Source organism: Nothobranchius furzeri, chromosome 10 (assembly GCF_043380555.1).
Source record: "Nothobranchius furzeri strain GRZ-AD chromosome 10, NfurGRZ-RIMD1, whole genome shotgun sequence".
Classification (NCBI taxonomy): domain Eukaryota; kingdom Metazoa; phylum Chordata; class Actinopteri; order Cyprinodontiformes; family Nothobranchiidae; genus Nothobranchius; species Nothobranchius furzeri.
In genome coordinates this window covers 66,447,925-66,474,888 of record NC_091750.1, presented here as the reverse complement: position 1 = coordinate 66,474,888, position 26,964 = coordinate 66,447,925, and the positions used below count along the sequence as shown (strand labels likewise).

Below are 26,964 nucleotides of genomic sequence, written 5' to 3'. Positions count from 1 at the left end.
TTTCTGAAGGGGCTGAGGGACTTGGACTGTCAAGAGGATAACTTTCTGTTCAGTTTGTGGAAGCTACACAAGCTGTGAGAAGAAAGGTAAAAGAAATCCACTACAGCAGTACCTTTAAAGGTTAGGCGAGTTAAGAAGCTTGAGCTGAGGTAGGCTGGAGAGAAGGGTTTCTCTCAGCTGAGACTGGACTCAGCGAAGGATGAAAGCTTGGTACCTTTACGATGGATCAAGTGGTTTTGTCAAAGGAACAACTGATGAAGGGATGCAGTTTCACTTCATGTGGGCTAAACACCCCAAACAGGATCATTCATTGGTTGGTTGTCGCCAAGGATCATGGGAACTTGTGACTGCAAACTGAGCTGAAGGAACCTTTAGTGGCGTGAGAGCCACTTCCCCTTGACACAACACATCTTCACATATTGACATCATAAAGTGTGTAGTCATGTTAAATATCAGAAAGAAATGACTGCTATTCTAAAATGAGAGGGTGTCACTCCAACAAAGGCACTGCTGGCGGGATTTTTGTGAGAAGCTTTTCCATTCTGGCTCCTGTTTAGCAAAAATTGATGCAACAAGTTCTCACACCCCAGACTCTTCTTCTGATCCTGTGGGAACGATAAAAATGTTGAGTTAAATTCCAACTACGGCACCCTTTGGAATTTCTAGATAAGGAGAATTGGCATTTCTTTTAGAAATACTGTTTGAATGCTGAGAGCTGATTAATACAACTGAAATCAGCTGCAGACGTTTATCTGATGCTGAGCTGTCAATGAAAAGTGAATTTTTTTGGAAGACTTTAATTTTAAGCTGAAAAAAATGGAGGTTGGATAAAAATGACAGAAGCCATAATAAACATTATTATTACCAAAATGAGCTTCTCTCTCTCTCTCTTTTTGGAGGTTACGACCAAACATCAACCAAAGCTTTATAAACTCATGTGATCTGAACAGTAACCTTAGACAGACACGTTAGTGCAACTCACCCTGATTGTTCTGTAATGACTGGCAGTATAAACAGATGTCTGTGGTGCGGTCCGCAGCGAACCCGTGGTGATGAGACCTGCAGGGAGGTCTGTCCATAGAAGTCCCAGGACCCATGAGCTGAGGCTCTGAGTGGGCCTGCTGCACCTGTTTCTGCCACACAACATGGGCTCCGGCACAGCAAGGCCACTCCTCCATCCCTGCCGAGTCCAGAATGAGGGGCACGGGGAGCAGGGCCGGGTGCAGCTCCGAAGAGCAGCAGAATCCCGAACCCTGACCGTAGTGGATATGGATGCTATGATCGTCCTGCATGTCCAGGCTCTGGTGGAAGCGAACAGAGGGGCCGTCAATCAGACAGCCTCCCACTCGTCCCAGAGGAGCAGGAGGGTGTCCGTGTCCTTGGTGGCAGCAACGGGGCTGGAGCTGTAAGGGAATGGAGGACATAAGGACAGGAGGTCCTGTGGGGTCTCTGTCCTGACACTCTGTCCCAGGACTGGGCCGGTCAGTGGGGTCTGGCTTGGAACAGTGACAAGGGCTGTGCTTTGGGGGGCACATAGAAGAGTCTTTGTCCAGGATGGGAGCAGAGGGACCAGCTGCAGCAGCACAAGCCCCTTGCTCCTCATCAGATCCTCTGGTCAGGCCTTGGCTGTGCTCCCCCTCCTCGTAGTGGTGGTGTCTGTGGCGATGGTAGTGGATGTGGCTGAACACAGTCTGTGGCTGCTCTTCAAGGCAGCCTTCTTTGTTTACCACAGAATCCAGAGACCTGGGCCGGACCTGGGCCCCAGCCTCCAGGCTGTTCCTGCGAGGGCTACGCCCAGGACCTGCCCCGTAATACCCAAACGGATCATAGTCACTGCTCAGAGAGCTACGGAAAGTGGACCAGCTGCCATAAACTCCCTGCAGGGACACATCAGTACAATTGAGAACTGAGTCACTGGAAGAGCCGTGACAGGGACCAGAGCTGGAGTCACTTGCTGGGCCATCGGCCAAGTACCCACTGCGTTCTGTGTGGTAGCTGCCACCAGAACAGCTCCCCTCGTCCTGCCGACTGCGGGCCACCGTTCCATGGCCCGGTGGTGTGACTGAGACATTGTGCTGCGGTCTGGAGCCAGATGTGTTTCTCTGTGCGGGACAAGAAGAGCGGTAGTTATTGCAGGACCGACGAGAGAAGTAGTGATGGTTAGAAGTCCTGCAGTTCCCTCCAATCCGGTGGGGCCTCCCTGGAACCTCCACAGGAAGGTGGTACCCACACCCTGCACCCAACTGCCTACTGCTGAGGAAGTGTAGTGTTTGACTGTCCATGGGAGCAGAGCCACTGTAGTGGCCCAGATTGGGGTAAGGCCCAGAAGGTCCTCTGGGATAGTGGGGCCTCATAGAGAAGGGGATGGCGTGCTGGGGAAACAGGTGGCTGTGAGGGGTGCTGTAAGGCTGGGGGTGCAGGAACCTCTGGCTTTGCTCTGAACTCTGCTGGGGTCTTGTCCTCTGAGCTTGACGCTCCGTTCCTGTGGACCAGCAACCATTAGAATGAAGAGATGAGCATTTTTAACAGCAAATCAGTCAAACGTAATAGGGAGCATGCGTTTCCTCACCCATGATGTTGCGCATGCAGAGGGGACAGGTGCGATGCTGCAGCAACCAGGGATCCACACACTCTCGATGGAACTCATGAGCGCAGGAAATAATCCTCAGATTCTGGACCAGCAGGGATGCAAAAACCAATTAAAACTGACCAAACATACAAATAAAAAACACACATCCATGGTCCTCTACGTACCTGCCCTTCCTGAAATTCCTCCAGGCAGATGGCACAGACAGGGCTGGAATTGGAGCTGCTGGCTGAGCCCCAGGCCCCGCGATGGCGTTGCGAGCAGCTCTGGGAGCGATACGTTCTGGTCTCCAGTCGATTGATGGCCCGCATGGTTTGCTGGTGAACAGAGTCCTGGGAACATGGGACATGGAGAGTCAGTAAAACCTATGAGAGATAATGTGTGTGTGTGTGTGCTGTGGATCACAGCCGTTGGTTCTGCTGTCACTCACCCAGGTTCTGTTGGACTTGCACTTGTAGCGTAAAGCAAAGATCAGGACGATGGTGAGAATAACCAGGATGATGGTGAGCAGGATAGTCATGTCATAACTGGGCTGTAAGCCAAACAGAAGAACATCGTTTTTAATTGTTCAAAAGACTTCTAGGTCTTTCTTTGAAAATAAGATATTTAACAACTTCTAGCTGCCACCCAGGAATGTTACTCCTGATTTGTTTTCCTCTGCTACCTCCCAGCCAGCAAGAGAAGGTGAGGAAGATGAGACATCATCTGAAAAGCAAACCCATGCTTACCCGCGTCTCGATCTTGATCTCAATAACCACATTGGCCTCCTCGTTTTTGTTGACCAAACCCATCAGTTTCTCTGCGCTGTCCCCCTTCACCAGAACAACTGGATGGGGGAGGGACTCTGTCTCCAGAAACTGTGGAAGAAGCAGAAAACAGCACCGTGTGTGTCTGCACCATCTTTCTTGCACAGGAAAGTGGTAGGATGTGAGTTTTCCTGTGACCAGTCCTGGTGCCAGGTTTTAGAAATCAGATGATCTGATGGTCGTGATTTATACGTTTCTGATCAGAAAACAAACTTCAGTATCTAACAAAAAAAAATGGACTGATTTATCTTACCTAATAAATGAAATAATAACTGAAAACTACATTTTGTACGTGCTCGGGTTATCTATGTATGATACTCAAATTAGTTTCCTGATCTGACGTAACACTTTTGTTTGAAGCTGCTCACCTCAGAAGCAGCATTGGCGTCGTCACTGATATCAAAGATCACAGCCTGAGCTCCTTTCTCCAGCGCCATGCGAGCCTGATGGAGACAGAAACGTCACATTTTTAAACGTGTGAGCAGTCTGATTATCACTGTAAAAGTGATCCTTTATTTAACGCGTCGCCCAAAGTACAAACACCATCTCTACGTCATAATTTGGTAAATGACCTGTACTTGCATAGCACCTTCTTAGGGTTCTACAACCCCCCAAGGCGCTTTACAACACAATCAGTCCTTCACCCATTCACACACACATTCACGTGCTGGTGGGGATGAGCTATATTGTAGTTACCGCTGCCCTGGGGCGCACCGACAGAGGCGAGGCTGCCGAGCACTGGCGCCACCGTTCTCTCCGACCACCACCAGCAGGCAAGGTGGGTTAAGTGTCTTGCCCAAGGACACAACAAATCAGCTTGCAAGTGTCTTACATCACCACTAGGAGGCAGTCATGTCCCGCCACAGCCTCTGTCATGCTGTTATTCTACCTGAAGCAATAGTCCAACAAACATTTTAGGGTGACTGTCATTGTTTGCTGCTTTATCTGATCAGACTTTTTCTCCCATAAGTTATTTTTTGCCACCGACAACAAAAGGGGAACATTTGTGAAAACAAAACACGGCAAATGCTGAATAACAGCTCAGTTGGTGCTTTATCAGCCCGACAAGCAAATTAGGACAATTTTTGTATTCAAACTAGGATCTGCTGAAGCTCTCCTCCTCCTTCAGGTCTCTTGTGATTGACATCATTTCAAAGGTGATGGATCATTTCCAGACCAAATAATGTGTTTCATGTATCTTTGCACAAAATTATCACTCTGCACAAAATGTTCATTAACTCTCCATTATGTGAGGATGCATATGCATGTGTTGGGGATTCTTAGCAACTACTGCTCTAATTTCTGTAAAACTCTCTTTTCTGTTTGCTAAGTTCAAGTAGCTGTGGTGGCCATGTTGAATCAGGCGGACTCCCAAAGCGAATCGGCTGTAGATGTCGGTGTAATGATTACTTTCTGTGAGTGACAGTCAGCTAACAGACAGGTACATGAACACGTGTGTGCATTTGCACACAGAAACAATCCTGGTTTGGCTGATAACCACATGGGTTGATCCACAATAATGTAAATAATGAAAATACATACATACATACATAAATACAAACTAAATATTTACATATATGTATATACGCAGCGTTACCTATCAAAGCTACAATAGATTAGAATAGTTTCCCTGCAGTAAAATTTAACATAATCTACAGTAACTCTTACTTTCACTCGATATTTATCTGTGCCGTGTCTGTTATGAATGTATTGATTCGTTTAGCCTTTTAAATATTTATGTATGTTAAATGCATATACATATCTGTATAAACATGCATATTATTTTTGTTTTTGTTTTATCATTTGCAGCACAGTCATACTTTGTCATTTTTCTTTCCACCTTGGTTGTTCAATTTAAAATCTGTGGATTAGTATTTTGTGGTTTTTCTTTTGTTTTTATGTCATTTGACTATTTTGCCTGTGTTGTTTTATCATGTACAGCACTTTGGTCGGTTGTAATGCCGTGTTAAAAGCACTCTAAAAATAAAGTGGTTTAGTTTTTTTGTACTTGATTTTTTTTCCCACTTACTTTTTTAATAGTTTTTATTTTGTTATTTTATGTTTTGTGTTTTTGCTTTTACCCTATTTATATTATATTATAGAAAATGTTTTATTATCATAGTAAATTTCTGTGTCTCAGTTAGAGCCTCAGAAATGTTGTAAATGTTGTTCAGGCCATCAACATGACTCCAAAACTCAGAAAAGCTTATGGAGGAAAAAAAGAGCAACAAAACAAACAGCCTTGGTTTTATTAATGTCGCATCACCTGCTCTTAAACGTCCATCATCAGCCAACACACTAATGGTCCGGTCCAAACGCAGCCATGCACAAAATACAGCATCTGGTTCTTTTTAAAATATCGATCAGGCGAGATACCAAGAGGTTTGCTGCTCTGTAGCAGAGGTTTCATCAGAACAGTAACTGCGGCACATGCATGGGCCCAAATGTGGGTGTGGTCACATGAAATAGAAAAAAAAATAAAGAAATTAAATATCAGGATGTTGGACAAATGGAGATTTGCTCTATCTGGGGTTCAAAAGTTCCCTTCGCAACACTGAGCTCGTTCTGGGAGGACAAAGTCCACAACACACAGATCAGAGCTTCAGCAACACAGTCCAGGAATATATCACTTCCTAAACAACCACTGTGGTCTTTTTATATCTCAGTATTAGTAGTAGTGGTTTCAGATTATGGCTGCCAAGCCATATGGCTGCAGCAAGCCACAAACCTGGAAGCATGCTGAGAGATCTCATTACGTGATTAATAGGAGATATATTTAAACTTTAATGGTGCAAAAAATAAAAACACAGGTCTGATGCTGACAAGACGGTTAAGAGGACTATCAACACACGTTTCAACATCTCCAGGTTTGTCACAGACGTGGCTGCTGCGGTTAAGTAAACACTTATCCTCACACGGAGCAACCTGACACATGTGATTACACACTATCTGGCATCGGCGCAGAAACAACTGCAGCGTCGGAAATGACTGTGGTTTACAGAGCTAAACAGCAAAGACGTCATCACAGAAAAACTAACAGCCAGGAAACTACAACAGGGCTGCTTCTTTTTTTAACACGGACGGGCTGTGGGAAAACATGAGAGGAGGGTTCGGCAGCAATCGGTTGGAAGGACAGAATAGATCAGATCAAGCAGCAGGTGGAGCGGAGAGCTTTTTGCAACTGCAAACTATAAAATATTTATCACTGCATTCATTTTTCCAAGTTTAACAGATTTTGAGCTCAAATTTGGAGTAATTTTAGCTAAGCGTCATCCCCAAGACTGATAAAAATTATATACGGTTGCTTTTTTATGGATATTCTGTTGTCAGAACTAAAATGTGATAAAAGTGGCAACAACCCAGGTCATGTGGAGATGGAGGCATTATAAGTTGCCATGGTGACAGTGATAACATCCTGAGCTGAACTGAGTCTATAGGGCAGCAGTATCTTAGGAGGTAGAGTGGGTTGTCCAGTACTTGAAAGGTTGTTGGTTTGATCCTGGCTTCCGTCCGATAATGCACTGTTGTGTCCTTGGGCAAGACACTTAACCTGCCTTGCCTGCTGGTGGTGGTCGGAGGGACCGGTGGCGCCTGCATATGGGAGCCTTACTCCTGCCAGTGTGCCCCAGGGCAGCTGTGGCTACATCGTGCCTCATCATCACCAGAGTGTGAATGAGTGGATGACTGTGTTGTGAAGCGCCTTGGGAGGGTTGTAGAACCCAAAGAAGGCGCTATACAAATACAGGCCATTTATCATTTATAGAAACATTCTTCACTTGAAGCAACAGGACAAACACAGGCGTGTTGTTAATGAGGCTGCTTTCACTTCTAGGAAGCCCCCCCCCCCCCCCCCCTCCCAGCATGCACAGGTCCAGGTGTGAATTACAGGTCTTCTTACAGCACCACCTGAGCTCCTTCTATTTAAAGAGCCTCCACTGCCACCTCCTTACTCTCTAATTTCAGCAGGTGATAATCTGGGCTGCAATTTATTCTGACTTTTAGAATCACAACGTTATTCTTGAGTTGTTTCTTTTACCAGAATCTGATAAGCTAAACGAAATGAACTAAACTGCAGAGAACCCAGGAGACCTGCTGGCTGAATCCATCAGATGGAGACATTTGATTTAAAACTAAAAAGTTACATTTTAAAAAGTTGAATTTTAAGCACGGCATCTTAGAACTGCTAGTCAGATGAGCTGACACCAAAATATGACTCACACAAACTTTGTGTTAACCACAGCTCGTGGTGCATGAACATCAGCAGGAGCCAGTGATCTGCCCTCCCTGGCGATGGGCGGCCGGTTCGAGCTGTTTGTTTACGTCCCCGCCAAAATGTGGTTTATGAGGCAGGCCTGGCATTGCATTGAGCAGAATCAAGCTGCACTGATGTCTTTATTGTAAACGGAAGGGCTGAAAACCTTCTTTTCCCCGTCGCCTGACAAGATGTTTTGCTTGTTGACGTGTTTGTGTTTGCCGTGAGTTTAATGTGGAGTGAAGAGCAGAGTTAGTCAGCTCAGAAAAAGGAGAAGAATAAATATATATTGGTGAGAGTCCTCTACAAGGAGTTAACCAGACAAAAATATTATTTTTTCATTTCCAAACTGCCTGGAAACAACCTGGAGGTCTGGTCCAGAGGAAAGCAGCAACACCGCATCATCTACAAAGAGTAAAAACCCAACCATGAGCTATTTGAATGCTCCTCCTGGCCACCTGGAGAGACTTAAAAAACCACAAATGAGGCCGACTTAATGCTGGAAATAAAACCAAATAATTTCTCTGCTTCCCCTAAAAGAGTCGTCTATAACCGCCCTCCAGGAAACAGCATCCATATAAATCCTACCGCTAAACAAACTCCATGATGTTTCTCTTTATTTGTCGTCTTTGCTACCCGTAACTTTATGGCTCTTGTGAAAACTTTGTGAGCCCATTATCCCTTTATCAGATCTCCCCACTTCACCCACTGCACATTACACTGTGGGATAACATGTGGGAGAGAAGAGTGAGAGTGAAACAGGTATGGAAACACAGCGAGGAAGCGGGGCGATGTGTCTGACACCCCACTGAAGACGTGAAATCGTTATTTAGGCTCTGGGACTCGCCAGGTGACTGACGACAGAGCAAATAAGTGCTTTCCATGTCTAATTCAGTCAAAGTTACACTCACAATTTCATAAAGAAGTAATACAGTCACTGTTTATTTAGCTGTTTTGAGCTTTCAGACTCATCGGATGATACTAAAACACAAATCTGCACCTAATGTTCTGCATTTCGTGGGGCGAAAATAAAATAAAGTAAATATATTTGCAGCGTTTGAGTTGGAAAAAAATAAACGTATTCACTGTGTTGATCTGTGATAAAATCAGTTAACTTCACAAAAGAATAAGAACATAAAACCCCAAAAGAGCTGTCATATATCTAGCGGAGGGCTGCTTTGTTGTAATAAATAAATAAATAAATAAATCAACATAATTTCACATAAATAAATGAATCATATAACAACATAATGCAACAATATTTTTTACCAAATACATGCTAAATAAATAGTCCATGTAAACCCCTAATGTTCACTTTAGTTTAATTAAATGTGATCCCATTAAAATAGCATTTCATTCAAACAGGTTCAGCTTGAATTTAATTGACATACAGCAAACAAACAGGAGATCATTATGATTATTACACGTTTTATCCCATACCTATAATTAAACAGTTTTACTCCGGCTTATAAATTTGGACCTTTTTTGGTCTAAAACACTGGAGAACGAATTTGTTTATGACCATACCAAAAAATCAGAAAGCTATTCTTCATGTGGGACAAAAAAGAACATAACATAATGTAAGTAAATTATGCTTTAGATTACACTCAAATATCCCAAAATGTTTACGTTTTTTTTTCACATGCATCACTCAGATATCGCAGCAGAAATGTGCTCAGCAGAGTATCTGGCCTGCCAGCCAAAGGGTTAAAGACACTGATCCACAGAGAACGTATCGCCAGGACCTGCCTGAACTTGGACCAACTTCACTTTAAATTCCCTGGCACGTACTATTCAACATGAATATGTATGAGAATGAAGGCTCAAATTTATAAATGAAAAAAAAAAAACAGATTGAAGGAAATAAACAAGCAGTCTGTAAACTGAGATTACTCTGTTCAGTAAATTACATCAAAATAAATGCAGCTTTGCTTTTAAATATTATTTACCTAGCTTGTGAAACTGTATATTTAGATCTAATTGTGTGTGAGTAATTGATGTGTGCATGCATGTGTGTGTGTGTGTGTGTGTGGCTGCTCTGAGTTGGCTGAACGAGGCAAGGGCGTGGCCCCACTGGGTATCCATTACTCACACAAGCTCTTTGATGTGGGGGCCACTGTAACTGGGGGAGGGGGCACATGGCACAGGGGTAGGAGGGGGAGGGGTCAGGCAAGTCATGGCAGGTGAGCAAAAAAGTTTTAAGCCTGAGAGAGGAAGGGCCTGAATCACACCTTTCTCCTACTTTTACTTCACACACACACACACACACACACACACACACACACACACACACACACACACACACACACACACACACACACACACACACACACACACACACACACACACACACACACACACACACACACACACACACACACACACACACACACACACACACACAGGGCTTTGCCATCATTCTCATGCACACGATGAGACTTATTTTAGAAAGGTCACCTGGAGCCCCAACCCCTCATGAACAGTTAGACACATTTGAAATGCAAAGCACAAGGTGACAGAGGGACCGCGGTCGTCTGATACATTATCGCTTGCTAAACACGTCGTCGGGACATCAAAGAACCACGCAGCAAGCGTCCGTACCCTGGGGTGTGTGTGTGTGTGTGGGTGAAGTACATCGGTTTGATGTGTCTGCCAGCGACAACAGCAATGAGAAACTTCACCTCACACATACCACGTTTAACCCACGGAGCCCTCCGCCGGGCACCGAGGGCCTTAACAGGAAGGTTAAACGCAGTGAAGCTGTCAAAAAGGAGAAAAGCTGTACAACAGGCCGAGCCACTTCTCAGTAATGATTCAGGGTCATTAGTGCTCGTATCTGTAAACCGAACACGGGTCTAGAGGCTTAGACTTAGAAGTTTAACAAGACCAAGAAAGAACGAAAAAAAAAAGAAAAAACTCCCAGACTTGTTTGTTTCTCTGTGCAATTTGTTTGAAACAACCAATAGTGTAGTTGTATTTTACTAAATAACTTTTGGTTCTGACTAAAACTTTTCTTACATTTTGATTCAACTGGAAATGCGTTTTTAAAAGTTACATGTGATAAAAACTAATCCACATATATATTTATTGGTACTACAGTTGAGGGTAGCAGAGACAGGAGTTTTCAACTGACATATTTATATACATGTCTGTCTGTCTGTCTATCATCTAATGGGCCATTCCCATCTGTACCGGGTCGGCCCGGGCCGGGTAGCCCCAGTCGGCCCCAGCCTGGCCCGGCTGATTCCACACATCCTTGTCTTAAGCCCATGTGGGCTGATTCTACCCACCAATCAGAGGCTTGCTCTAATGGAAGGTGTGAATTTGCTGTCAGCAGTGGGTGTGTTGGCCCTGGTCGGCCTGAAGCAGACCCCCTCGAGAAGAGGGCTGAGAATGAGCCTTGGTTGGCCCGGAAAAATACCAGGCCACCCAGATATGTAAACAACCTACGCTACCCGGCCCGGGCCGACCCGGTACAGATGGGAATGGCCCAAAAATGTATTACATTTGTGGATATTGTGATGCAGTGCTTTTGGTCGGTGGGAGAAAAACTGGAGTAACTGAAGAAAACTTACACGTGAATGGGGGAAACATGCTCCCTAACCCTAACTCTATGCAATAAGGTCGCAGCTGGGTTTTGAATCTGCAACCATCTGCGCTACCAAACAGCCGTTGTAAATTACTCCAGTACTGAAACAACTTCACTGGCTCCCAGTTCCATACCGGATCCATTACAAATTGCTCCTCAACACTTACAAATGCGTCAATAGCCTTGCACCATCCTACCTGATGGAACTTCTCCATCACCATTCTCCTTCCCGGCACCTCCGTTCTGCTGACACCAACCTCCTTTCCCCTTTCAAAACAAAACAACGCACCATGGGGGATCGAGCCTTTGCAGCCGCTGTCCCCACACTTTGGAACTCTCTCCCACTAAACATCAGGAATGCCGTCTCTCTTTCTACTTTTAAGTCACTGCTTAAAACCCATTTGTTTAAATTGGCTTTCATTTAGGATCAACCCAGCATCCCCCAGTCTGTTTACTATGTTTCATTTTGTTTTATTATGTGTTTATTGCATTTTTTGTGAAGCCTCTTTGAGTGACCTAAAAACGCTATATAGGTTTGATGTATTATTATTATTATTATTATTATCACAACAATCAGATCACTGCTAATCAAATACGCTAATGACCTTTCTTTTCCTATTATTACATTAATTATTCAGAGCTGATGAAAAATGGAATAGCTCTTCTTGCATCCTCCATGTCCAGGGAGGTTGGCTACAGCACTGACATCATAAACGTAGACGGCCCGTGGACTGGTGCTGCCTATTGGAGCGGGTGTAGCAGCAGACTGCCATCTTGGATGGGTCCTCATTCACACCCCAGTGCATTTATTTATACTGAGGAAGGTGTTTACTCAACTAAAAAACACATTTTATCATGCTTTTTCACAAAGTCAGACATATAGTATGGCATGATGATTAAAGCATAAATATAATTAAACAAAAACGAATTAAAATGTAAAATTCTAACAGGTAGGCGAGAAAACTCAATAATAATCCCACGTGATCAGTTTCCAATAGAGCGCCGGTTGTTGCAACCGTAGGCTGCAAAAAAAGGGGGCATGGTTGCTGACTCTGTGTTGACTCCAGTTGGGTTTGGAGAATGCGGAGCCCACCCAATATGGCGGTGACGCTGTTACGTTTCCCAGCACCCAATAGGGCATCTACGTATTCATGTCTATGGGCTACAGTCCCATGGACGTGGTCCGATTAATATGTCCAACTTTAGAAACATCAAAGCTTCTTGAAAGATCGTCTTCTAGCTGTTACCTTTAACATGCAAGTCCATAATTGTCTTTCTAAGTTACTGGGACAACTCTGTCCTCAGATTTCCACGTTCAGTGTGTTACACACCCTCATACCAAACAGCGCGGTGACTACCGTCCACCTTTCCAGATAAGACTAAAGTCACCTTTGATGTTCCTTTGGTCACATTTGTTTCCATCTTAGGGGCACCTTATTTTTGTGCAGGCCAAATAATTCTGATGAACCACAAATCAAAAGCAAAGTCGGATTTTTATTAGTTGATTTAAATATTTATTTTTCAATAATTTTGTGAGTTTCAAGTTATTTCAGTGACCACTGTAGGTTTTTATTTTGTATTTGAATAGAAATCCATGTGTTGGCGATGTTTTTATCCAGATCTTTAGTTTACTGGTGAATTTCTGATACGGCAAAATCTAAAACTTACCTTTGTAACGACCTAATCAAAGACAGCATGACAACTATTTTGACTCAACAAAAAACATTAATGACATGCACATGCATATGAAATGTAGCGGTACTTGTCTGAGCCTCATGTTTTGACGTAGTTTTTTACAACTATGCACTGATAAGTAGGTCCGATTGGAATGTTTGCTTTAAAGATGACTCTTGTGAATTGGCTCTCTATGAACTGAATTGAATTATGTTAAAAATGTTAGATTAACATCATGATGCATCTGTCAGCAATCAATCAATAAACCACATGGGTTGGATGGAAAGCAGAAATGTAAAGAGAAGAGCAGAATATTGCGTAATGTGATCTAAACCATCTCCAGACACCTTTTTAAAGCCGCAGGTGCATAAATTACCACGTGTAGCTGTCTCATGCCACTTGCTCTCAAACTGGAGTCAACCAGAAGATTCATTTAGGGGTAATCTCCCCACAAGTTGCAAAACGCATTTTTGTGGGTCTGTTTTTTTTGTGCCCCTGCAGTATAGTAATGAGGCTGTATCTTAGTCCTGGGCGTAACCACGGAGACTCAGGGGAAGCCAATTATAGAGCTTTTCCTGGGCTTTTAAGAGGCAGATAATGTTCTTGTTTTCATAAAGCATCCTGTTATTTAATGAGACCTGTAAGTGAGAGCTTGACACCCCTCCTGCAGAGCAGAGGAGAACAGAATCCCCCCCCCCCCCTCCCCTTTTCCTCCCTCCCATCATTCCTGTCCCGAACCCTCCATCTCATTCAACAGCTCTTGTAAGCCTCCAGGAATTCACTCTTGGAACAGGCCGTGCAGAGAACCGTGTCTCTTTGCAAAGCAAACACACGTACACAACCGACGCAGCGACAAATGAACACACACACTCTGTAAATGAGGTTAACCCAGATACAAACAAAAGAACAAAAATTGCACCCTATTGTTTGTATTATTATTGTCAATACATAAACGCGTGTCAGGGATTTTACCGTCATCACGGGACAAGCTTACTAACATTACTGTTGGCTGCTTTGATCGACAACTAAGTCGTTTGGTTAATTTAGAGGACTTAAACATTCTTTAGAGTACTTTATATTACACACACACACACACACACACACACACACACACACGTGTATATATTATACACTGTATTTATTTATACTTTACTTTTTGCTCCTCTTGACCCTGTTTCAGAGACAAAGAAAACGATACAAATACTATAATAAAAAACAACACAATAAACACAATTAAATTAATAAAAGATATTAATTTTGTGATTTTGTAGTTACTTTACGTGGAAAGGCAATGAGTATCTTAGCCGATAGGTCGCACCCTGAGTAGCCTCTGTTTGGAGAAATAATGCCTACTTTTACTAACATAGATTTCAGTAGCAGCTATAAAGGTTCATGTAAAACACATCATGAACCCTGGATAAATTTAGAGAACTGGGTTGGTTTTAAGATGGTGGAATGGTTTTGGCGATACCTGGGAATGAAAGACAACAAAGCCAAACTTTGTGGCAGTGGGTTTGATATGTTTTAATTACTTTTAAACAGAAATTCTTTTACCTTGACAAAACCTTTTCCTTATTATCAAAAGCTAGGTCAATAAATCAGGTTTGCGGTGATGATTTCTCTGAATATTCTGAATTTCAAAAGTAAATAATGATCTTGTTTTCCTAAGCAGGTAGTTGGAGCATTTTGAGTTGAACTCAACACAAAAATCTGCTTAACTCTGTGGAAGATTACATTTATGAACCTTATTTGGTCTACGGTTGTTTTCAAGTTGTGCTCCAAGGCCAGTGGATGCCTAATGAATGTCTATGCCAAGCAAATGTGAGTCTAAATAGTTTCATTCTATCTCTGTGCACTGAAGAGCCTTGCTGTCTGCTCTGTGAACGTGTTTTGTCAAACCCTTGTTAAAGGCGGATGGGGTGGAGATGGCGGAGGGTACATTTGGCACCAGTCCACCTGAATCACAGTGAAACAGGGTCAGTGTGCAGAAGGGAAACTAGAACCTGCTCTGTCTGCCTGCAGTTGGGGGATGAGACCTGTCTGCTGGTTGTTAGTTATTTTTGCATGTAGAGGTAGCTTACTGGTAGTTAAAACCTGTTTACTTTCAACTTCACTTTATGCACTAGAGTGCCCTTGTCTTAACACTCAGGCTCAAGATAAGCTTTGATAAAAGGACGAACAACTAAAGTCCTTCAGGGGTACTTCTGAGTTAAAAATGCTCATGAAACACGTACATGGAGTAACCAGGTAGGTAGGTTTTAACGTTGCAAATCTGCAACACCTGCCTCCAGAGGGTTAACCTGAGGCAAATGGGGGGGGGGGGGTGAGACGCAAAAAGTAAAAGGGAATGAGTTAAAGACTGAGGAGGAGACAGAATGAGAAGACACAAGGAAATGTCTTTTTTATGGGAATATTTCACTAAATCTTAAAAAGGCAGCGTTAAAACCTCCTTCTGTTTGCTGAGCAGTTCAAAAGAGCCTCCACATGCCTCCGCTTGCTGTTATATGAAAACAACATTCTAATGCAGATCTTAAAGAGGGCCAGCGGCTCAGCCTGCACAATGAGAACAAGGATGTGCCAGATGCACCAATGGAGGACGGGCTGGTGGAGGGGGAGAGATCTCAGTGGGAATGCTAGTGGCTAGCTTTTTACGACCCTGTAGACCAGACCGGTGAGGGTCACCTCTCCTGTCACGCCCCTAAATCCACCCACTCAACCCTCCACACTTGCTCCAGCTTCTGTTAGATTCTTCCACTTTCACATGTCACCTCGAGACATCTCACCTTTGTTGTTGTTTTGACGAGGAATGTCCAGACAAGAAGGACAACTTCTGGTTTGGTGCCCCAAAATGCACACCTTCACATGTAACGTCACTAATAACACAAAGGTACACATCAAGGAAGTAATCAAAGACCTCCGACAAATGTTTTCTTTGATCCATCCATGCACCAGGAACCAGGGGTCCAATAGACCGTGGCAACATGTCTCTATAGCCAGCTTTTCCTGCACGTTGGTGCCTCTACACACCTCCAGGCCTCCTCTCCCATATCCGAGGCAAGACCAGGCCCATCTGCAAAGCTATTTTGACGAGCCACCCCTCTAAAATCTCCAGGGTTCAAACTGTTGGAAGATCAAAGGACTAATTCTGCAGTAATAATAAGTTACTGCCCTATGAATGCCTTGTTCATCAGGGAGAGGCTGTGCTATAGTACAGTTGTAACTGCAGGGCCATTAAGCACTCATCATATGATCCTATTTGCCATCCCTATGTGGAAAAACATCTTCAGCATCACAAGCAAAAGGTGACAAAGGCATGACCAACAGTAGTAATACCACAAGTCTGAACTAAACTCACCAACAGCTTAAACACAACAGAACCACCTTGTCCTCAGTTGGCATGGCTGCACTTTAACAATAATACTAATAATAATAAAGAAAAATTGGCACAGAGCTCTATCCTCTGGTTTTCCTTCTTGAGCGTGATGAAACCCTGACCCTCGCACGCTCCCTTTGAAGTGACAAGTGAAAGATGTGCCGACCTAATAAGAACGCCTTGAGATGCATTCAGTTTCGAATTCCAGAAGCACCCTTGAAACAAGGTGGCGTGTTTGCCCTCAGGCAGCAGATAAACAGCCTTAACGAGCACAGATGCTCGCGAGTGGTGCAAAAAAGTCAACTGTGCAACCGGAATGTGCATTCCCTCACTAATAGTGAAAGGATTAGTTGACAACAACTCCATCCAACTGAGAAAATGTCACATATTTTGGATCTCATTTGATGGGTCATTCGTGTCTTATTATACTGTAAAACACTTCCAGCTGGTTGCCCTGCAGCTCAGTGAGAACTATTACACTGACTCCTGCAAATAAGATAATACTTTACTGAATTTCACAGAAGTTCAAAGAACATCACCATTACTTGACCTAAAACACTTACAAAAAACCCTGTTAGAAGGGATATTTTGGCATATTTTTGGACAGAATTGACCAAATACATCAGCAATACATTTAATTTAGATTAGTGGTTAGCTCATCAGTCCTCAAGAGCATACATTCCATTTTTCTTTCAAACTAAGCCAGTAAAGTTCCTGAAAACTGAAGATACATTTTAGAAAACAATAATTACAAGGTTGTAACTGAAACAGTCAAAACTTCTAGTCAGTGTAGATTTACACTTTTCATTCAAACAAATGAAAGATCATGGTATTCAGTATTTAATCTATGCGGTCCATGTAGAGACACAAGCAGGTGAGAGTCCAACTGCTTCTATTTTAAGAGCTGATTCCCACAGTGCAACACTGCAGATATCTCGCTGTTTGGGTGCAAAAACTTTGCGGTTGTGCTGTTGACGAAGCCCAGCTGAACACGAGGAGCCAGCCTGAGCTGGCAGTGTCTGCAGACCAAACACCGGCATCATTCAGGTGAGGGAAAATGGGAAAAGCAGAAAAGTGAGAACGTAGGAGCAACAAGCTGTTAATCGCCAGCAGCCGGTAGAAGAGTGGGTATCTGAATACATTGACTCTCAAAGCAAACAGTAAACCTTCCAGATCTTATGTACATGTTGGGGGAAGAGTCAATGTTTAGCTTAGCAATGCAAGCATCAGGTGCAAAACCGACAAGACACGATGAGTGGAAAAAGGGAGCAGCAGAGACCCTCCTGCACATCACTCTCACCTTGTTGGTAGAAGTGATGACAGAGCTGGACAAAGCTGAACGTCCACAATGCTGCAGGTCAAGGTGATGCGCTGCGCCACTGACCTGTGAGTCTGTATGAGCCCCAAGACCAGTGATGAGAATTGTGGCATCAACAAGCCATCTCCATGCCGTGTTTTTGTTCGGCTCAGCAACTAAACCAGGTTCATCCACTGTGCTGATTGAAATCACCTGGTTTAGTTGCTGAGTTGAGGAAAACACCGCATGGAGATGACTTGTTGATGCCACAATTCCCCATCTCTGCCTGAGACTCACAGAGGAACTCAAATAATCCATGAACATTTCTTATTAACGTTTTGAAAAGGTTAGGGTCACTTTCTAATGTTTTTATTTAATCTGAGGAGGAGAATTGTGGAGTGAGAGCAGGAGACGCATTAGAATCAATACATCTGCATCTCTTGCATTACTTTAATCAATTGAAAAGGTTTAAACAGAAAAACACACAGATACTGTTTATTGGTAAAAAAAAAATAAAAATAAAAAAGCACTATAAACAATTTATTACTCTCTAAATATGGTAAATGAGGAACAATTCACAACTAGCTGATTTGTTGACTTTAAAAATGAAGACACTGGTCTAGATTAAATGTGGAGGCCCCCAAGGTTCAGTGTTTGGTCTGTTTATGGTTTATATTAAAGTAAACAATAATGTTTCTCTTGTTTGCAGATGATGCAGATATGTTTGCATTTAAATAATGATAATGAATTAGATTTATGTAGCGCTTTTCCAGGCCCTCAAAGCAGTTTGCATTATTCATGCACTCACACAATGCTGTTGATGGTAAACTATGTAGCCACAGCTGCCCTGGGGAACTCTGACAGAGGTGAGGCCACCATTTTGCACCATCATCCCCTATAACCACCAACATAAGCAAGTTAGGTGAACTGTCTTGCCCAAGGATACAACAGAAGAATTACCTGGAGGGAGCTGGGATCAATCCTGCAACCCTCCAATAACTGGACAACCCGCTTTACCTCTAGAGCTACTGCTGTCCTTTAAATTCTAAACTTAGTTGGAAACATCATATGAATTAAATAAATTGTGAATGCTGTACCAAAGAAAGGGAAAAAATCATTAAAATGATCTTATCAAAAATTTTAAAAAATCGAAAATTTAATTGATTTGAGAACTTTGTGAAGAGTGAAATTGGTAAACTAAAGAAGATCAGCAAGTCTGACAACAGGTTACTTGTGTAAGATGGTATTTTTTTCTACAGGATTTTAATGTACTTAAATAATGTCACAGATCGTTTCAGCCACCATGTATATTTAAGCTCACTTTGCAACTCTAGGGGTCAAAGTGTCTGAACAAACAGTTAAACCCTCTTCCCCACCCTGTTAAAAGAGCATGTTGGACTTTTGTTTCCCACCTGCCCACCTGGACAAACACACTGATTAAGAGTGTGTGTTTCTCAGCTTCTACCGGGCCAACAATCGCTCTTCCCAAAACTACAAGGCTGCAAAATGCAAAGGACACCACTTGTTTTTGAAGCGGTGACAAAAAGAGGAATGCACTTCTCGTTAAGTAGGGAAACCTGCAGCACTCCCCTCATTGTTGCGCTGCTCACTAAGCAAAGCTCTTATTGAAAGGTCTACCCTTGGTAATAAAGCCTTATTCACCCCACGATTTGTGGTCTCACTCTCCCACTAATAGAAGCACGTTACATTTGCGGCCACACCCACCCCCACAGATCTCATATCAGTGTAACCAATGGGAAATTTCTCTCAGGATGAGTTTCCACTTGGCCGATGAAGGTGAAGGGCAGTATGAATACAGCTGTCTGTCTCTAATGTGCTGATAATCTTCTGGAAATTGAGCCTTGAGCCCTCCAGAGATAAGATGAGGTCAACAAACAGCAGTCTGAGGCTTGTTTGGGTGACAGTGGAAATAAAACATTCCTGCTCCTGGAGCCTCTTCTTGTCCAAAATATTCTTCCCATGAGAATGCACTACAGCAGTATTGCCTTCTACCACTGTGAAGGGTGACACGCTGTTGATTTTCAAACTTCACCTGCTCATTTTTACCCCCCCAAAAAAAAACAAACATCGATGTACATTAGAATTCATACCAATGGATTCCAACTAAAACATTCATGTTTGGGATTCTTGACAGTAATTAATCTCAGCTGAAGCATTGGCTACTGACTAAAGCTGGGCTCATGCTGTGAGACGACTAGTGTAGGCCTGTCCTAAAAAAACCATCAATTTATTAGCAAACTTATTTAGTGTGGAGAGTGGCTAAAACGCTGGTTTTCAGTGCTGCAACTCTTCCTACTGCTGTGTGGTGGAGAGCGTTCTGACATCATAACTGTCTGGTATGGGAACCGTTCTGGTACGACTGAGGAGAAGCAAAGAATGGTTAGACCTGTGCTACACCAGCCTCTCTCCTCTCGAGAACATTTACACCAGCAGGTGCAGAACCAGTGCTGAGAACATACAGTAATATCAGATGCTGCTTATCAAGCCTGGGAATTATTCACACTCCTTACTTCATGTAGAAGATTGAGCAGCTTCAGAAAAGTTAAAGTCCCATTAGTTGTCACACACACAGGTGTGTGTGCGAAATTTGTTCTCCGCATTTGACCCATCCCCTGGGGGAGCGGTGAGCTGCAGACAAGCCGCGCTCAGGAACTATTTGGTGGTTTAACCCCCCAATCCAACCCCTTAATGCTGAGTGTCAAGCAGGGAGGCATTGGGTCCCATTTTTTCAAATGGGCCATTCCCATCTGTACCGGGTCGGCCCGGGCCGGGTAGCCCCAGTCGGCCCCAGCCTGGCCCGGTTGATTCCACACATCCTTGTCTTAAGCCCATGTGGGCTGATTCTACCCACCAATAAGAGGCTTGCTCTAATGGAAGGTGTGAATTTGCTGTCAGCAGTGGGTGTGATGGCCCTGGTCGGCCTGAAGCAGACCCCCTCAAAAAGAGGGCTGAGAATGAGCCTTGGTTGCCCCGGAAAAATACCAGGCCACCCAGATATGTAAACAACCTACGCTACCCGGCCCGGGCCGACCCGGTACAGATGGGAATGGCCCATAAGTCTTTGGTGTGACCCGACCAGGAATCGAACCCCTGATCTCCCAGTCTCAGGGCGGACACTCTACCACTAGGCCACTGAGACAGGTGAGAAAATAGGTGAGAAAGAAGCAGAGAAAGTAACCTCTTCTAATGAACTCTGACCCTTAATTTGTTCTTTGTGGTTTGTTCACCATTGCATGATTTAAAGGTTGAATATGGAACATGAACACCATAGCGACAGGTAGTGTGTGAAGGTTGTAGTTGCAACAGGATGTCAGGTTCACTGCCGAAACGTAAAGTAACCAGCTAGCACCATGTCCAGGGACTAATCATCAGTGACGGGAATAACAGCGTTACTAAAAAAAAAAGATTTTTCAGTAACGAGTAATCTAATTATATACCATCTTCTTTTATCATAACGCCATTTCTGTTACCGATAAGAAAATGCATGCATTACTAATTCAGCAGCGTGGTGTGTTGAATCCGTCATCAGCTGATTGGGAGCTAAATAGGGGGATGTTTTCATCCAAGTGCATCACAGCCAGTGAAGAACAAGGAAGACGTGATGAACAGTCTACAGCTGCAGACCCGCAGATTTGCTGCTTCAGGTGTGGATCTGCAGCCGTGCTCTTCTTTGCGTGACAGCAGGACATCCCGAATGTCCGCTCACCAGTTCACTGCTTAGACATCATGATCTTCTACCTTCCTAGATCATCCAACTTCAACCTGTTTCTGATCATTTCTTTAGTCCCGCTGGTTATATCAGTCTCAAACATCATGGGCGCTCAGGTGTTATTAGAACTACCTGTGTGTCTTTACCCCCCAGCTTCAGCTCTTCTGTGTTTGGGTCTGATCCAAGTTAGTAAATGTAAGTCCTCCATCAGATTTGTGCCTCTTCTAGTGTCATTTTAAAGGATTTTATTTATTTATTTAACCATTACCAGCAACATAAATGCTACTAAAAACACACAATTGTGTGAGGCTGGAAAATTTAAATACCGTACTGTGCAAAATTACATTTATTTCAGTATTTTAACTAGACTGAGAGACCATTTAAAGGCTCAGGAACCTTTGCAGGTGTTTCTATTTGCAATTATAAATTTTAGCTGATTGGGGTCTTGTTAAATATCACACAGTGACATTTTAATAGTCTAGATTAGTGTAATGTTCCTGTTTGCAGTTCCTCCTGGTAAGTGCCCATTTATTTCAATAAAAACATCTGGAGATACATTTTATTATGTTCCAGTAATTAGTCATTTATATTTCAGTATTGTAGTAATTTATAGTAAATTAAGTAAGTTTCATTAAGAGAGGAACCCATTTTTCTTGCATTCTTTAATGTAAAAAAGTGATGAAATAGATATTTTTCTTGGTATTTAGTTACTTTTATAATCTTGAAACTCTGTAAGCAACTGAGTTACCTTTTTGACAAAGTAATTAGTAACTATAACTAATTACTTTTTAAAAGTAACATTCCCAACACTGTTAATCATACAGTGTAAGGACTCATTTCTAATAATAAGTTTATTTTACAATAGTATTTAAAGTTAGAACATCTGGACTCAGAAGCAGCTGCTTGACTTGACGAGTCCGCCATTTTCCACAGAGCCAGCCTCGCTGTGCTGAGCAGATTGTTTAACATATCTGGCAACCCGCAAAAGTGCCCTCTATTGACTGGTAGATGAAAACATAAACCCAGTGTCATGCCTGTCAAGTTACATATTTGATTATTTTTTTATTAAAATATAATTCTTAAAGGAAATACTGTACCTTCATTCTGCTCACCTCTAAACGCCCCATGGAGGTATTACTTTTTGAAAAATAAAGCTTTTTTAAATTGTTCAATATTCCACCTTTAAATAACTTTTTTTAATAAAAAAAACTAAAAAAGTAACAAAACTGTGACAATTATTGACTTTCTTATAGATTATAGACCTTTATAACAGTTCTTTGATGCATGAGCCCCACTCACTGAATGGTGTGCATCAAACTGTGGTAGATACAGTTTATCTGAAAAAAGACTGGCTGAGACAAAGGCGTCTTTGTGTTTTAATATTCAAACAAGATCAGTTCACTCCTATTTTAAAAAGCTAAACTAAAAAAGAGTAATAGGAGGTAATGAGTGTCTATTTGACTGGCAAAAAGAGACAGGAAGTCCTAGTTCATTGCCTTAAAGACAGACGTCCAACTGTCTGGCGTGGATGACCAAATAATGAACTTTTTGGGAGCAAAATCAAAGTGAATTCAGGAATCTTCAAACGCTGACGCATTTCAGTAACATCCAGAATGTTCACTGTATACCTGCTGCTCTTTGCATTTACTCTCAAAAGCTGAAATATCCACCTTTTTCCAGATGTTCCCTTATGTTCCTCCTCCTCAACTTGTCCCAAATAAACTGAAGACGTTGGCCTCAGCTAACCAAAGAAGAGATGCCAAAGGCAGATACACTTCCAGCCTGTCTCTGCGACATTAAAAAACAGCTTCAGGAATATCCTGAGGTTGGTGTCCCCCCCGTTCAGACAATAAGACACGAAGACAGAATAGCATAAGGGACATGATTTATTCCTCTCTCAAAAGGCTTCTCGTGTTCCCAAGTCACGGTGAAGTCTTTAGTCTAAACATTTGGGCAACAATGAACTGATTCAGTCAATGAGGGAAGTTTTTATTACTTCTTCTTCTTTTGTTTAATGGAGCAAAGTCTGCAAGATGTCTCAGCCAGTCAACTGGAGCTGAACCACTACAGTCACAGGTGATCACACACACACACACACACACACACACACACACACACACACACACACACACACACACACACACTCGTTTTTGTAATTGTTTTAAATCAGCGAAACTGGAGGGTTTTCCAGGATTAACAACCCGTTTAAGGTCAGACATTCTGCTTCAGGACTTTAGAGCAGAGTTTATGTTTCCATCGATCACAGAAAGTGGTCCATATCCTGATGCACCCAAAACAGCCCCAGACCATGTCTCTACCACCACCATGTCTGACTGTTTTAGTGTTAGGTTTACTCCAGATGGAGCGGTACACACATACTCCTGAGGTGTGAGATGGAACTTTGTGTTATCTTTGTTTTCTCTGACCTTAAAGAGCAAGTCACCCCCTACCAGAGAATTACTCCACTCCCACTTCCTGTTTGAAAAATGCAACAAATGCTGTTGCCTAGCAGACCGAGAGGGCGGAGCCGCTAACAAATACACACACACACACAGGTTCACGACAGCATTGTGACATCATAATGTACCAGTTTACATCATAGCATACCTCTTAGCCAATAGCGGTGGCAGATTTAAATTCAAATACAGTGCAGAGTTTTTACCTGACAACGGCACAACACTGCCAGTTTTAGGCAGAATATTTAAATTTGAACTAAGATGCACTGAAGTGCCAAATTATTGACTACACGTGTCTGCAGCACGATTAGACACTCGTTTATTTAGTTTATCAGCAAAAAAAAGTTTATTTGGGGGTGACTTGCTCTTTAACCATTACCAACTGAAGCCTGTGATTCCTTAAACATGGTTCTGGGGTACTTTGGTCTTGTATTTTGTTAGAATGGGACGCAATGTGTTGCTTTTTCCGACATTATAGCCTAGTTAGCGTTGTCAGATGTGTTCTATCGGAGTGTTTCCTGCATGTATGTGCATGCTGCTGCAGCTCTGCTTCAGTCCACCAACCCAACATCTACCCGTAAGATGGGCTCAGAGCCACAGTAGCAGGATATAATTATGCTATCCACAAAACTCTAAAACTACACATGTTTTCAGACTCTGGTGACAAATCTGAAGAAAACCCACTGGTATCCCATACACCTGCTGCCTCTGATTGAATTCAATCAAATTATTGTGCAACAAGCACCCAGTGTTTCAAATTACCCACAGGAACCTTCATGGCCCTGTGCACATCAAACCTGTCATTTTGATGAATTATTCTGCCCTTTCAAATCTCCCTCTGATGTCTTCTTTCAAAACACCTGGTTGCCAGGGTAACGGCTGCACATTTCACTATCTTCACCACCTTCATCTTTAAGCGTTAGCCCAGAGGTAGACGTGTTGCTGCAATCATCAACTTGATGTGGCAGAATTTATTCTGGATCCCTTTTTTTAATGATGTTCCCACAGACAGCTATAAATAAATTCACCATTTTATTTACAGATTTACAGAATCGGATGTAAAACATTCAGCTTCTGAAATGTTGACCTGAGAACACAAGTTATGTTTACCTTGAGGTGCATTAAGAGGCAGTGGTTCAAAAACGTTCAAGCCTGATATCGTTTCTGAATGAATGTCTTGCACGAGAATACAGCCAAAACCAGAACACAGGTGTTGCTTTTAAATGACGTGGGTGGCTGTGTTATCGCAGCATGCCAGTGGTTTTAAGCACAGCTTCAATGAGCTACTTTACATCATAATTTAAGACTTTTTGGAACAGCTTAAAGCTTAAGCTAAATAAGGAGAGAAGTCGACAAGACATCTAAATCTAGTAAAACTTAAAAAAATACGTTGTGCTCTTTTTGTGTGACAACTATAAATAACACATTATCCACTGGAAATATTTGTTGTTAGCCTCAAGGGCAAGCTGCTGTCGATTTGGACAAAAGTGTCTGCTAAATACATAAACATAAACAAATAGCTTACTAAATGGCCTAACTTCTAGTCCAGGGGTGTCAAAACTCATTTTAGCTCAGGGGCCACATTGAGGGAAATCTAGTCCCAAGTGGGCCGGACCGGTAAATTAATACTACTTCAGATTGTTTTCTTTGTTTTAATACGATTGATATAAAACAATGCTGGAGCCTAAGGACAGTGTATCCAAAATAGTACAAGTACAACACCTGAAGTGTACTTGAAAATTTGAAGAAAAAAAAAATCAATAAATAAATAAACATTCCTTAGTGATTCAAAGTCCTTACAGATCACATGGCTAGATCAGTTTCATGCAGCACTTAAAGTATATTTGACTCATTTTACTTTACATCTTTTAGCTTTCACCAGCACATCAATATCAGAAGTCACATCCTGAGTGGCGGCCAACTTCAGGATGTGATTCAAGTTCTTGTGTGAGTCTTGAGCACAGCTTTGTTTTATTTATACTCATTACAGAGGAAACTTGCTCACAAAGATAAGTTTGTTTTCACTCTACATTGTAAAGTATGAAAATAAAGTTTACACAACGTGGGCCGGATTTAACCTGCTTGCGGCCCGGATATGGCCCGCGGGCCGCATGTTTGACACCCCTGGTCTAGTCTACATGCAGCCAGGACCAAAAGTGTCACTGACGCCATCTTAACGGCTCAGTTCTTCAAAATTTCAGTGCTTCATGTGAGATGATTGTATAAATATGTACACCGTTATTTACATGAAACTATGTGCAGCAACATGTGGAACCTCCAGTGCATTCAGGGGTCAAGTTCAAGTTTCGCAGATTAATACAGCAGGATAATGTTCCGACTTTTGACCCGAGTCTCCTCTTTCGACAAAAAATCTTATCAGATATTCCTACCGTGTATGGTGTGTTAAGAGCGTTCTGGTCTGCTCGGTAGTAGGCCGGGACCGCTCAGATCAAATCGGACTGTCTTGGCCAAAGTTTGAGGACAAACAAGCAAACTGCCTGTCGAATGTGACATGTAGCCAATCAGAAAGCAAGTACGCTGCACGCTCTTCAGCCATGTTTGTTTACAGTGAAATCACAATTGCGAGATTTCCTGTCTCACAGGGAAATGTTCGTAAGTGAAATCGTAGGACCAAAACTGGCTTAGCAGACATGCGTTCTCGCCACATGTCGGGTCTCTCATGCTTTCAAAGTCGTTCAAATATTTAAAGAAGCCCTTCCATCTGGAGCGGGCCTAAGGCTGCTTTAAGACAGCAACTTTACACTTTGGATGTGGGTCCAATGCTGAAGTAAAACTTGACCAAATGGAGCCATGTTGAAAGTTCATTACTGCTTAAAAACATCCAGTTATGTAAACACTATTTTATTAATTTAGAAACTTGAAGCTGTTTTAAGATGACAACAATGCACCATATTTCTGTTTGAGGGGAAACAGTGTTTGCAAATAAAGTTGATGGCAGTGTAATAACATCTGCAATAATGTCACGGGAATTGAAATGTTCTGAGATTAGAAGTGTATTTAGGAATGTATTTTGGTCTTGGATTCATTTAAATCAGGATTTAAACAAACTGAAGTTGGTGCCATTCAGGAAGTCAGATTTAACAGATAAAATAGTAACTACTTATAACAGAAATATCCTTCAAAATAGCCCAAACATCCTTATTAATTTTAATTTTTGGTATTTTTCACTGATAAAAGAC

General features: G+C 42.5%; 1 protein-coding gene across 1 annotated transcript in view; it reads right to left on the bottom strand.

Moving 5' to 3' along the window:
* Positions 1–421: 421 nt before the first annotated feature.
* The window catches only part of LOC107387041 (E3 ubiquitin-protein ligase RNF43), a 97,351-nt gene continuing 70,808 nt past the window's right edge, over positions 422–26,964 (bottom strand). The window contains exons 3-9 of the mRNA XM_015961792.3: positions 3,762–3,836; positions 3,316–3,444; positions 3,018–3,119; positions 2,755–2,919; positions 2,570–2,672; positions 983–2,482; positions 422–605 (exon numbers count right to left, since the gene is read on the bottom strand). Coding sequence (XP_015817278.3) covers positions 580–605; positions 983–2,482; positions 2,570–2,672; positions 2,755–2,919; positions 3,018–3,119; positions 3,316–3,444; positions 3,762–3,836 — 2,100 coding nt within the window. The 3' untranslated portion in view covers positions 422–579. The remainder of the gene's footprint in view (positions 606–982; positions 2,483–2,569; positions 2,673–2,754; positions 2,920–3,017; positions 3,120–3,315; positions 3,445–3,761; positions 3,837–26,964) is intronic.